The sequence below is a fragment of the Corvus kubaryi genome, unplaced genomic scaffold (assembly GCF_017639235.1).
Source record: "Corvus kubaryi isolate FWS band 111438036 unplaced genomic scaffold, C.kubaryi_AGA036_p1.0 72, whole genome shotgun sequence".
NCBI classification, from domain to species: domain Eukaryota; kingdom Metazoa; phylum Chordata; class Aves; order Passeriformes; family Corvidae; genus Corvus; species Corvus kubaryi.
The window spans coordinates 1,872,933-1,885,424 of NW_024582060.1; the positions used below are offsets into that span (position 1 = coordinate 1,872,933).

The 12,492-nt window shown below is 48.4% G+C and overlaps 1 protein-coding gene across 4 annotated transcripts in view; it reads left to right on the plus strand.

The window, feature by feature from the left end:
- LOC121675116 (cat eye syndrome critical region protein 2) overlaps positions 1-12,492 on the plus strand; it is a 51,302-nt gene that overhangs the window by 13,115 nt on the left and 25,695 nt on the right. For 2 of the 4 annotated variants that reach the window (XM_042050186.1, XM_042050187.1), the window contains exon 1: positions 12,080-12,307. Coding sequence is in view for 2 of the 4 variants with exons in the window: in XM_042050185.1 (XP_041906119.1) it covers positions 8,241-8,296; positions 8,788-8,892; positions 9,503-9,552; positions 11,892-12,061 (381 nt within the window). In the remaining 2 variants the exon portion in view is untranslated. The other 2 variants (XM_042050185.1, XM_042050184.1) reach the window with 2 other exon arrangements.

Genomic DNA, 12,492 nt, shown 5'->3' on the forward strand with positions numbered 1-12,492 from the left:
TGGGGGACAAAAGGCAGACCTGTACATGCCTTGTGATGGTCTTGTGCTCCAGCAATCTCCACTGTCTTTACAACTCTGGGAGGAGAAACTTCACTCTGGAGGTCTGATCAGTGTAATTTGAAGTTTCCCCCCCACACACAGACACTGTGATCTCATTCAGGGTCCATTAATGTCAGCTGTCCTCCTTTTGTTCACAGCCACTAGTAGGCCCGCAGGTTTTCTCCAAGCATGATTCAAAACAGGCCCTGAAAAGCAGGATGTACCTGGGTGTTTGTTTCCTTCATCACAAGAGCTCTGCCAGGGTTGGACCTTGCTGAGGTCTGTCACAAGTGTGCTGTGGAGTTACTGCTTCCTCTAGACTGTCCTTGGCTGGAATTTTTGAAGTCTGTCCCCATCAGTGGTGCAGCTGAATGTGGCTGCTAAAGCCTAAGGTCATGATTCCTGGATCTCCAGCTTCTTGGTCCTTTTGCTCTGCTGCAATGAAGTGTTTTGTGGAGAGACCCTTCAGGGTGCTCATGGCCCTTGGGCCTCTGGCAGTTTGGTCACCCTGATGACAAGTTGGTCTGAGGAATACATGCTGCCTGTTGGCTCGTGTGCTTTCTGAGCCAGCTGCACATGCAGGGCTTGGAGGGATTCCTCTCCAGCCCTCTTCTCCCCCTGAAGGATGGGGTAGTGTCTTTTTCCCCCTGCATCATGCTTGACTTAGTTTCTCAGTAGGGTAAATTGAAGGTGAAGTACAAGCTGGTCCATAAAGCTTCCTCCCCCACCTCAGATAAGAAAGCTCATTAATACAGTAAAAAAAAGGTCTCCATTGTTACATGAGAGCTCAAGGTCAGGCTGGTAGTAGTAACTCATATTGCTTCTAAGGTCAGCCTAAGCTTTCTCTTTCTGACAAGCCACGATAGATTGATCATGGGGGCCCTTACATTATTTTTTTTCTTCTGAAATAGGCTTTGCTTCTCCAGACCCTGTTAATGATGTTTGACTGAGGTCATCCCAGCAAACCCTGAATCCTTCCCATTACCTTCCAGAGGGCTTGCCTTTGTGCCAAAGCATTGTATGCTTGTTAAGAATTAAGCTTTCCTGATCTCTGCTGTAGCAAAGAAGCTGTCTTCATTGGAGAGGCGAGAAATATCTTGAATGCCATCTGTCAGTTAATGCTCTCATTAACACCTGAGTGGCTCCCAACACCAAGCTGGTGCCTTTTTGCCAATTCAGAACTTAAAAGGTGCCAGCCCATAAGGTGAAATATCTTCAGTCCATAAAATTAATTCCATTATAAAACTGGTAAGTTCTGATAAGACCTAGATTTTTGTTGTTTCATTTAACTAGAGAGATCACAGAGGCAAAGCCATTCTCTTGTGTGCTGTGAATTAGATGTCCAAGAAGTCTATTTTCGTTTAGTACTGAGAACCTCCTAAAAGCAACACTTGTCCTGGGTGGCTGAATGTATCCAAGTCTTTTTTAGCTTTAAAGCCTTTACCAGAGAGAAGTATCACCTCTGTTATTTCCCTTACTGGCTAACTCTGTAATAGGAACTGCAAGAGTAATTACATTTACGTTTAAATGGTCTTTGGTAGAAAGTCTCAGCTCTCCCTGTCTTGTTTTCCATGTTCCTCCCACATACAACTCTTGGGCAGGAGTTGCAAGAGGTCTGTTGTTGTTCCTGCTCTCTTGTCATCCTCTGGTTTTGTCAGGGTTCTTGGTTTTAATCTCAAGAGCAATATACTGTCTGGCATTAGATGCAGGTCAGGCTTGCCTTTTTCCCAGTAGTTTAGCTCAAGAGCATGCCAGTATTTACTCTGCCGTTGCATTTTGTAAATTAATGAAACAAGAGACTTAAAACACTGTCAGCATGATAGATATTCTAGCTAGTGGGTCCAGGCAATTATTTGGCATCTAAACTTTCAGAAGGCTTATTCATGTGTGCCAGCAGTGTCCAAGCTTCGTTGGTAAATTTTTGTCTCCGATATTTCAACTCCTTATTCTAATGTTTCCTTTAATCCAATATTTACTCCCACAGGACCAGAGATTTTGTGAGGGGTGGGTTTTAGGGGCTTTTTTTAAGAGATGTGTGGGGGGAGGGCTTGTAAAAAAATTGGCAGCAGTAGACCAGACAGGGCAATGTGCTGTGACAGTAATTCCACACTTGGGCCATGGCATGCTGCCTGCGGGAAGCGCAGATTGACACGGGGACTCTCTTACTGAATCAGTGTTTGGTTTAGCTTTTGTTTGTTTGGCTTGATTTTGTTTACAGTTTTCCAGCCAAGATTTGATTTACTTTGGAGTCTTTAAAACTAAAAGCACAAGTGACTCCGCTTCCTTTGGGCATGAGGATAAAAAAAATAAGCACTTGTGTCTGTACACATAATTCCAGCCCCAATTTGCTCAGAAGGAATTTCACATTGAGTTTGCTCCTGCAGGGTCCCAGTGGGTCTCTAGGTGCAGCTGTTCCCTCCCAAGCATGCACACCAGAAGCTCCAACCAAATTTTTCCATATATCCTGTCAACTCTGTGAAATTCTCACCCTCTCTTCCTGAGGTCTCCAAAGGAGCCCCTCTAGGAAGCCGGGCACGGTGACGAGCGCACTGGCCAAGCTTCTTTTTGTGACAGCAGATCATGACCCCACGCGTTAAAAACCCAGGCGGTGGGAAAGGTGCCTCTCCTTTGAGCAGGGGAAAGCACTGGGATGGCCAGGCGGGGGGAGGAGTCCTCAGCTCCCCTCTCCTGGAGCACAGAGAAACCTCCCTCTTCGGGAGGCAGCCGGGCAGCAGATGGCCGGGCTGCGGCGCTGAGCTGTCAGGGGTGGATCATTTCTCTGGCTGTTCGGGGCGCTGATACCCATGGTGGAGAGGAGCCCCTCCCTCAACTTGCTCCATCTTCTTTATGCCCTGATTTTTTTGCAGCTGCTGCTAAAGATCACAGGCAACTTGAGCTGCAGCCTCAGTGGTACTCTTGTGGATTGTCTGACGCTGTTCCTCCCCTTTGACACGGATGTGCTAGGTCGTGTCCTTCCCAGTGCCCCAGATTTCCTTCTGTATATGCAACATACGACTAAAACTTTCAACCACAGTTGCAATTCAGCTTTGACCTCCTTTCTGATCTTTGCAAAAAAAGATGGGGACCTCTGACAACAACCCTGTGGTTTCAGAGCGTAGGCAGGGATAAGATTAAGAATTGCAGTGGGCTCTCGAAAAATCGTCTGCATCCATGTGGGGTGTACCACATAGATATGCATGAGCCGTTCCACCACTGCCCCACTACAGCTATCCAAATTGCTTCGCACATCAGGGGGCAGCTGCAAAGCAAGGGATGTTTTGACAAGTGAGGGAAACTTTATCTCCGTTTTATGAAATATTAATGGTACTAGTCATGTTGGGATGGGAGAAGTTTTACAGTTGCAGAGTTCTTTGAGGTACTTTTTCTGATCTGTTGTAGCTGATTTTTGTAGTACTTTTCCTTGGTTAATGAGCTGTATGGAAGCTGCTGGTGCTGTACATCAGGAAGTGGTTGAGATGTGGTGAGAGTCGTGGCCCGTGGTCTCACACTTTTTTTGTAAATTGTTTCTAGGACTCCCAGTTTACTTTCAGAAGAGGGTTGGTTTTCCTTTGGATACATGCCCTGAGACAGAATGTGACCGTATACCAGTTCAACCTCCTTGGGAAGGCTCCAGTTTGTAGAGAAAAGGATATGACTGACCTAACACTGCCTCCACTGGTCGAGTGTTTTTACAGGTCCCAGGGATGCTGAGAACCTCTGGAGAAGAGATACGTCTGCCTCCTTAGCTCAGTGATTTCCTTCCTGTCTTCTTACAAAAGAGTTTTTTGGAGGTTCTCAGTTGCAGCAGAGACTCTGTAGGACTTGCAAGTGTATTGCTATCCTGTTACTGAGCTTGAAAAAAGGGTGTTTAACAGACTGTATCCAGGTCATTCCATTCCTGGATGCAGCCTCTTTGATTCTTGGGTTTGAATTTTACAGGTAATTCTAAACAGTTATTCCTGGGCATTTCTGCTTTGCACAGGGAAGAACCCCAAGGGCAGAGTTCTCACAGATTGCTGTGCTCCCTGCAGATTTTCTTCTCCAAACCAAGGGAGCTGTTTCAGAAACTTTTTCAAAGGGAAATATAATAGAGGTGGGATAAGTGAAACTAAGTGTAGGTGTGGCAGACAGGATGAAGACGAACACCCTACATTTGTCTGGAGAAAAGAGGTCGGTTCCCATTAAGAGGGAAAATATAAATTGGGTAAGATTGAGAGTGATTGGGAATGCCTTGAGACATCTGTTTCCCATCTCTGGTTCTCATTTCTATCCTTATTCAAAGCGACAAATGCACAGTAGCTGTCTTTGAAAATTGATGGGGATAGGAACTCAAAAGTACTCTTTAAGAACAGAGCTTGTAGTGCATTGAACACCGGGTGGATGGCGGAAATTTCTAGTGTTAGCCACTTACGTGAAAGCCAAACTAAAACAAAATTGGTTAAATCAACAGAGGCAATCCCTAGGGGGAAAGGGAGTTACATGGGCAAAGATTTCAAATGATCTTCTGGAATTAAACGGCTTCCGGGATCAGTTTTCTTTGAGAGCAGCCAAAATGATAGAGCAAGATAAGTGAACTCATGCAAGTGGTAAAAGTATCTGTCTGATCCATGCCTTCCTTTTTTTTTAGGTAGAAAAAAAAATAGGAGCAGATAAAACCCTTTTACTTTTGTGTTTTCTTCCTGGCAATCGTTTTCATCCACTAGTTATCCGGGATCTTAGGGAAACTGCTTTTTCAGTCAATTTTATTGGAAATAGCCAGAACCTCTGTATCAATTCGGTGAAATCATCTTCTGCCTTGAGCTCTGACAGAGTTAAAGAACTGAACTTGGGGGGGGCTGAAACTCAAATGCTGTCTGAGAGCTTGCAGTCATTTCCCTTCTGTTTCTGGACTAAGCATCCAAATACAAATGATGTTTTCCTGCTTCCAGGAGAAGATGTTCTCGTCACTATTTCTGTTCTGGAAGACAATCAAAGCTGCCTTTCTTCCTTTGTTTTTTTTCTTTATTTTAATCTGATTGCTTCTGTAAATACCTGACATTTAAGGTGTGGGATCAAGTAGCACTCTTCATTAAAAAGTCTGTAAAGGGAATATATTATTGCCCGCTTTCCCAAATCTAAGTCCTTGCTGGAAGTTAGGTCTTGAGGTATTTGAGAAAGACACTGCAGGAATGCTCATCTACTTCAGGTAGGTGTACTGTGTGCTGAATATCTCACTTTAAAAAAGGATATTTGCTGTAATTTTTACCCTAAAATTATTACTTGAGGCAGTTCTGAGGCATTTTGTAAAAGTCAGTCCTCCCTTTCTGACTGAACTTTGTCAGCATAGCGGACTGTTTTCAAGTTACATTTGTCTGATTGCTGGTATTAGTGGGGGTGAAACAACAATACTTGGGAACACTGATGCTTTGCTTGTGTCAGGCAGAAAGGAGCAAACTCCAGGTTTCTGAGGGCACAAGGTCCAGGTATGCTCAAGCATCTGTTGTTAAAGACAACCAGAGCGCTGGTAACAGTCATGTGGTGAGGGGAGATATCTCTGGGAGGTCAGCTTGCGTTTGACGTCAGAAAGAAGCAGGCTGGTGAGGAGGGATCTGCAGGGTGGGAGCATCAACTTCTCTCTACTCAAGGAGGAAGGGAAACGCTGCCAGGTGGACATGGCTTGAGGCATCTGTTCCTTCATTCTCCCAGTCACTGTCCAGTCATGGTCCTTGCAAAGAAATCCAGTCTTTACCAAATGCATAAAGACCCCTGCCTAATAGCTAACTTCTTGTTGACTTTTAATGATCCTCCTTCAGCTGGATCACACTCCTCTACCTCTTTGTTAAAATATAATAGCTTTTGTAGAAGTTAGCGATTTCTCAGGGAAATGCAATTCTGTAGTGCTGGCGCCGTTCCATTAATCATATAGAGTAATCTGCTTGTGCCAAAAACCTATCAAGTGGAGCTGCCTTTTTGAGAGCTGGTGGGAATGTGTACCCAGTGGTGTTCTTGCTGGCATATGGACTTCCCGTGTGTGCACGAATGGCTGGGGCATGGGGGGGTCCCCTTTTGCTGTGCTCAGAGTACACAGCTCGAGCAGGCTGAGCGAGCCTGGCAAGTCTCAGGACTCAAAGTCATATGGACAGATCTTCAGAAAGTTTTATAGTTAGGGACACATGGCCTCCCCAGCCCTTTTTCTTTCCCTCCCCTGGAATTTTGAGCATTCAGAAGGAAGGCTTAAGTCTCACTAAAATATAGACAGGAGTTCTTTCAGCCTTAAGCTCCATCAGTGGTCCTATACGTATCAGATGGGGACATTCACTCTCAGTGCTAGATGAGGGTAAGAAATACCTGCTTCCTTGGGTTATATGATGAACTGCTGGCAGCAAAAGTACGACTTAATGTGACCCAGCTAGAAAATGAGAAAGATCATTTTAGTAGTAATATTTATGAAGAGCTCGAGTGTTCAGCTTGATCATCTGGGAGAGTACAGAGCGGGGACTCCTCTGTACTGACTCCTTTTTGGGAGGTGCATTCCTGTTGGGGATGAGCCTTGCTGTGTGGCAGGGTCCAAGCCACGTGTGTGAGAGGGGCTGTGCTGATGTCCCCCCAGAGCCACCGACGGAGGAACAGGCAGAAAGCAGCAGCACCTTTGGGGATGGAGGGAGAGGAGACCGGGGACCACAACAGGAGTATGGGAAGCACACAGCAGCAAAGTGGGGAGGAAGTGATCAGCTATGCAAAGTCTCAAGGCACTGAACCAGGGCATGGAAAATTTCTTTAGAAGTAGAGGGGAGCAGGGCTTGGCAATGACAGATGTGGGGGGCAAAGGGAAATCTGAAGAAAATGGTCTCCACATCAAATGGGAAGAGTTGGAATGGGACCACGCTCATAAATTTTGTTGCATCCTATTGTAGTAAAGGGTGGTTGTTGGTGCTAGCACAAGGCACTGCCCATTGGGAGAGAAAGGGGATGAGTTGCTACCATGTTTGACTCGTCCTTTCAGCTTAGAAAGAAATAACAGTCTGTGTATAAAGAGCTGTCTATGTATAACATGAAATCCTGTGGTGTTGCAATGAAGTTGCTGTGGTTTAGGAATGTGAATGACAGAGCTGCACCCAACCATAGCTGACAGCTTTCCTTCAGGTGCTCTCTGTCTCTGTGTTGTGTTTGTTGGAGTTGCTTGGTGCACCAGCTGTTTCTGGACACGGCAAACTACAGTAATTGTGTATGACTTTTTCCTCCTTGGTTAGATCCGAGACGTTTCACAGCTACCTGGAGGACATCATCAACTACCGCTGGGAGCTGGAGGAAGGGAAGCCCAACCCTTTGCGGGAGTCCACTTTCCAGGAGCTGCCCCTGCGCACGCGCGTGGAGATCCTGCACCGCCTCTGTGACTACCGCCTCGATGCAGATGATGTCTTCGACCTGCTCAAGGTGCTTTAGGCAGCAGGAATGAGGGAAGCTGTGTGGCCACAGGAGCTGGGCCAGATCAGAATCTTCCTGGGATGAGAAGGGGTCACAGTGGGTCAGCAGTTCCCTTTCCTCTCCCATGCTTTGCACTGGTTTGCTCAGGACTTGGGCCCTTGTCCTGTGTGGATGTATCCATAACATGGGAGTCGCTAAGTAAATTGGCTTCTCTGGCTACTCCTTCTGCAAAGAGTGAATTTGGAGATGCTTTAATGGTAGTGGCAGGGCTGTGAGAGCCAAGACGGCTGCCTTGCTGAGGGATGCTGTGAGATGAAAGGATGGGGATGAAGTATACTGGGGGAGCTGGGGGAGGGTAGAGGAAGGGAAGGGGGGAGGGAGCTTCTCAGGGCTGTGCGTGACTGTCGCCAGCACTAATTAGACCTTCCCTGTCAGGAGCACCAGAGATGAAATGTTAAAACGAGGGAGGCCATTCAAATTAGAGATGCCAATCTAAATCCCTCCCTGGACAGAGAGCGAACCGTCGCCTTCCCCCTGGAGTAACATTTTCCCAGCTCGGCCGGGAGGAGCAGCTGTACTGCTGCTGTGCCATGGTGGGAGGGGAAGGAGGGAGGGAGGGAGGTGTTTGCGGAGGGGTGTCATCATGTTTTGTGTGACAATGTGGCCGCTTTTCAACTTGTCACCGTCTGGCGGGGGGCTCCCGGTGGGCGCAGGGCTTGGACGCCGACAGCCTCCGCGTGGAGCCGCTGGGTGAGGACAGCAGCGGTGCCCTGTACTGGTACTTTTACGGCACGAGGATGTACAAGGAGGACCCGGTGCAGGGCAAAACCAACGGAGAGCTGGCTCCAGACAGGTAACAGCCCCCACACATCCCCCTCCCCGTGTCTGGGTGCAGGGACGAGGGGGGCACGGCCCAGCCAGCCCGGCTGGAGGGGGCTCCGCCTGACTGCTGTTGTGCCGGGGGGAGCGGGCAGGGGGGCCTGGAGAGGGGCAGCGCGGGCGGGACCAGAGTTGCCAAGCAGACTGGGAGCTGCCCCGCGCCGCGCTTTGTGTCGCAGCCTTTGTGGCACCGGGAGAGCCTGCTGTGGGAGCGATGCTGCCTGCCCCACCGCATTCCTGCCTGTCTGCCCCACACCGTTCCGTGCCATGCCGGCGGCTCCCAGATCAGGCTCCCAGCCAGTGGGAATCCCTCCTCTCCCCTCCCTGTCCTGTTGCTGCTCTGATTTAATCTCTCCTTTGGTTGGGTTCCTAGCAGCTGTTCTGATTTCCGTGCCCTTCTCCCGTCCTGCCAGCCTCGGTTCCCTTGCTCGGCAGATATTTCATGGTGGTTTTGCCGTTTTTCAGGGGATGTGGGGGGCAGGCAAACACCCCAAATGTTCCTGGGAAAACAGGCAAGAGACGAGGGCGACCTCCAAAGCGGAAAAAACTACTGGAGGAAAATTTGCTGAGGTATGGAAGGGCTCTTCCTGCAACAGACGTAAAATACGTACATTCCCAGAGGGAAGTATAATGTATTTCTGGGATTCCCCCAGTAAGTGTGTATATACCATGCAGCCATAATTTCAATGCAGCTCAGAAGTGAAGCAAGCTCAGACTTGGTGGATGCTTTGATCACCCTCCAAAACAAATTCTGACGGAGCTGGAAGTTTGGTGAAATAGTGGGCATCACTCTTCCAACCACCTCACTTCAAATGCAGTTCCACCGTGGAGTGCTAGGGAATTTGCTCCTGATAAAGAATACTTTCATTGTGTGGCTTGAAGCCAGAAATCCTGGCCACTTGAGTCCATTTAGATTTTGGGATGCTTCTCATAAGAACTGAAATACTGTACTTGCCAAACTTCAGCCTGCACCCTTCACTTTATAAAAAGTTTACGAAGCTATGATAAATATATGTGTGAATATGTATCTCAACTGTGTGTTCTGCAGTGTTCTTTTCATGGTTTTGCTCTGCATTGAATAATTGTGGTGTTCCCTATTCTTCTCCTCAGGAACAGCTGCATTTCAGTGATGTGAAGTAATGTGCTTATTGTATCACTCCTTCTCTTTCTTTTTTGGTAGGGAGAAGGCAGAAGAAAACTTGCTTATCCATGAGACTCAGATAAGAAATGGTAAAGAGATTTTGCAGTATCAGGGGCTGATACCACCAGCTAATAAGGCTCTTAAATTATCAAAACCCAGAGAGATGCCTGAGAGACAACCCCAGCTTTTCTCAGGAAAGAGAGTCTTTCTGCTGGTGGTTGGGGCCAAGTTTGGAAGGAGGGGTTTGTGTTACAGACTGCCTGGCAGCTGGGAGCCTGGGCACCTCCAGGCTTCCTGTTTTATCATGGCTGAGTTTGGGATGAAGAAACCTAACCTACTGGGATACACTAGAATGTGAGGGCTCACCTAAAAAAGCAGGAGGTGAATGGTCCTCAATCTTCCAGGGGTGCAGTAAAAACACCCCTCTTGTTAGCAGGTGTGTTTTTTCAGCTGGGGGAGAGAGTGGAGTCAGTGATGCCAAGATAGGGAAGGAAGAACCGTTTTGATCCTCCTCACTTTTTCTTCCTCGTGCCCAGTGGGTGGCTGAGAGTGGTAAATGATGTCTTGGGGGTTCCACCTAAGGGTTAACGAGGCAAAAAGCGAGTTAGCAACATGATGTGAAAGTGAGTTCAAGGGAGCTGGGACTCATTTGTCATACATGTGTATCCACTGGCTCCCACAAAACCCAGGGACTCAGCCTGCCTGTTGCCTCACAATAAAAGGCAAGGGTGGCATTGTCCTTTCCCATGCCTCCTTCCCTTTGCCCTTTGTCTTCAGATTTCCTGGCTGCTCCGGAGCTGGGCGGCAGAGCCAGAGCGATGCGCGTGAGGCGCTGGGGGTTTTATCAGATCATTGTCTTCCAGCAAATTGTGTCACTTCAGCTGCAGAGTAATCTTCTGCTGGCACAAAGCAGTGCCTTAGTCCTGTTTGCTATTGAAATGAGTCCTCCGTAGGCAGCTGGCAAGGGGATGAGAAGCAAGGGTACAGGCTTTGGGGGCAGGATGCAGGTAAGCTCCCTGCTGCAGGTGGGCAAGGGATGGCTTTGCGTAGCCAGAGCAGCAGAGCCAGCACATGGCTGGACCTTTGCTCTCCTGGTTACCAGTCCCCAGGGCAGTCACTTGAGGGCAGGCTGAGCTCCAGGCTGGCCTGTGACCTGGGGCCAGCGCACGCTCACTCTGTGCCACTGCCGCTGCACCCAGGCACCTGAGAGAGGGCAGGTGCTGGAGGGAGCCTGCAGCTTTCCAGTCTTCCTAGGACAGCCTGACAGCTTGCATGTCGGAGCCACTCGCAGCTCAGATGCACAAAGGGCCCAGAGTCAGGTTCAGGCTTTTCATTTCTTTATATTTTTCATTGTTAGTTTGCTTGAAAATTTGGTCAGAAGGTGCATGGCATCTGCCAGTGGTGCTGATGACCATTGCTTTCTTTCCAAGAGCCAGTAGTTAGCCCCAGAAAAGTCTAGAGGGAGCTGAGAAGCCCCTCAGCCTGAAGGTGTTTGATCCAAGACTTCCCCACTCCAAAAAAAAAAAAGGCCATAACCTTTTTTGCTTAGAGAGCATCCTGGGGCAAAAGCATACAAGTTGCAACCCATGAGGCTTCCCTGCTCTGTGTAAACATTTGTGGAGCAGGAACCACACTCCCCCTCTCCAGGTGGGTGTTCCAACCACAATGCAAGAGAGCCCTTCCTTTGCAATTAATATTCAAGTGTTTCGCACAAGGTGGAACAGCTCTCAAAGTGTCTTGGTGGTTGGGACATGCTTCAGAGCAGTGGGTGATCTGCTTCAATCCCACTCTGGATCGAGCAGGGATGGGATGTGAACTTTTGGAACTTCCCCCCCATCTGGCAGCCCGATGAACCCTGTCCTTCGCTTCCTCTTCTGCTCTTTCAAGTGCCTGCAAACAAAATGTTTCATTTGTGGGGAGCAGGAGGATTTTTTTCACTGCAGAAATGGTTTGCAGTGCTCTTAAAAAAAAAAAAAAAAAAGCTCATTTCAAGTTACATTATTTCTTGATGGCTTTATTCTGCTGCCAGACTAAATCAGATATTTGCATTTCCCTATGTCCTGCTCTGGCTGACAGCCTCCATTACAAGAAACAAATTAAATTCTTTTCTCCAGTCTGCCATTACTGGAATGTGGACTTGCTACAGGGATGTCACACTACCCGAGTGTTGCCATGTGCCACCATTATTTCTTCACCTGTGTGCTTCCTCTGTGTCTTGGCATCACTCTCAGTTGTCACTAGGGGAGGTAGCAGTGCTTCTGGTGCATGAAGAGAGCTTTGGGTCTATGGCAAAGGGAATGTTTTCCACAGCAGTGGCCACTGCCAGTGTCTTTTGCTTTTCCTGAGCCCTGAGGAGAGAAGGGAAGGGATCGAGAAGAGCTGTTAGTCATAACTGCTGTGGAGGTAACATCCTTTCATGTTTTTGAAGGGTCCCAAGGGCCTGGCCGTGGGACATGGTGGTTGCTGTGCCAGACGGAAGAGGAGTGGAGGCAGGTCACAGAGAGCTTCAGAGAGAGGACTTCCCTTAGAGAGAGGCAGCTCTACAAACTCTTGAGTGAAGACTTCCTGCCGGAGATCTGCAACATGATTGCACAGAAGGTGAGGAGACATGACATCCTGTTTACCTCTCTCTGACCGCTTCCAAGAGCGTGGATGCTTGCTGAGTGAAGGAGAGCTAAATCCAAGCAGCCTGTCACCCCGTTGTGCTCCCTCCACCCACAGCCTGCAAGCGTCACGGATGTGGGGGCTGTTGAGCTTGTGAATGGGGGGAAGACTCTCCCCCATGCTGTGGCAGGGCTGGAGTCGGTGCTCGAGGATCTGGCTCGTGATGGCACGGCAGCGTAGGTAGGATGGCTGAAGGGGTTACTGTCTTCAGCCACGTTCTGTGTCCCTTTCCTGCTAGCAGGGGATCTCTGTGCTTTTGAACTGCTGCGATTTACAGCCTGGCTTTTCTATGCAAACTGCCCGTGATTCCACTTTTACTGCCGTTTCTCTGCTGGCTCTGCTGAGGGGGCACTGGCTGCTTAGCT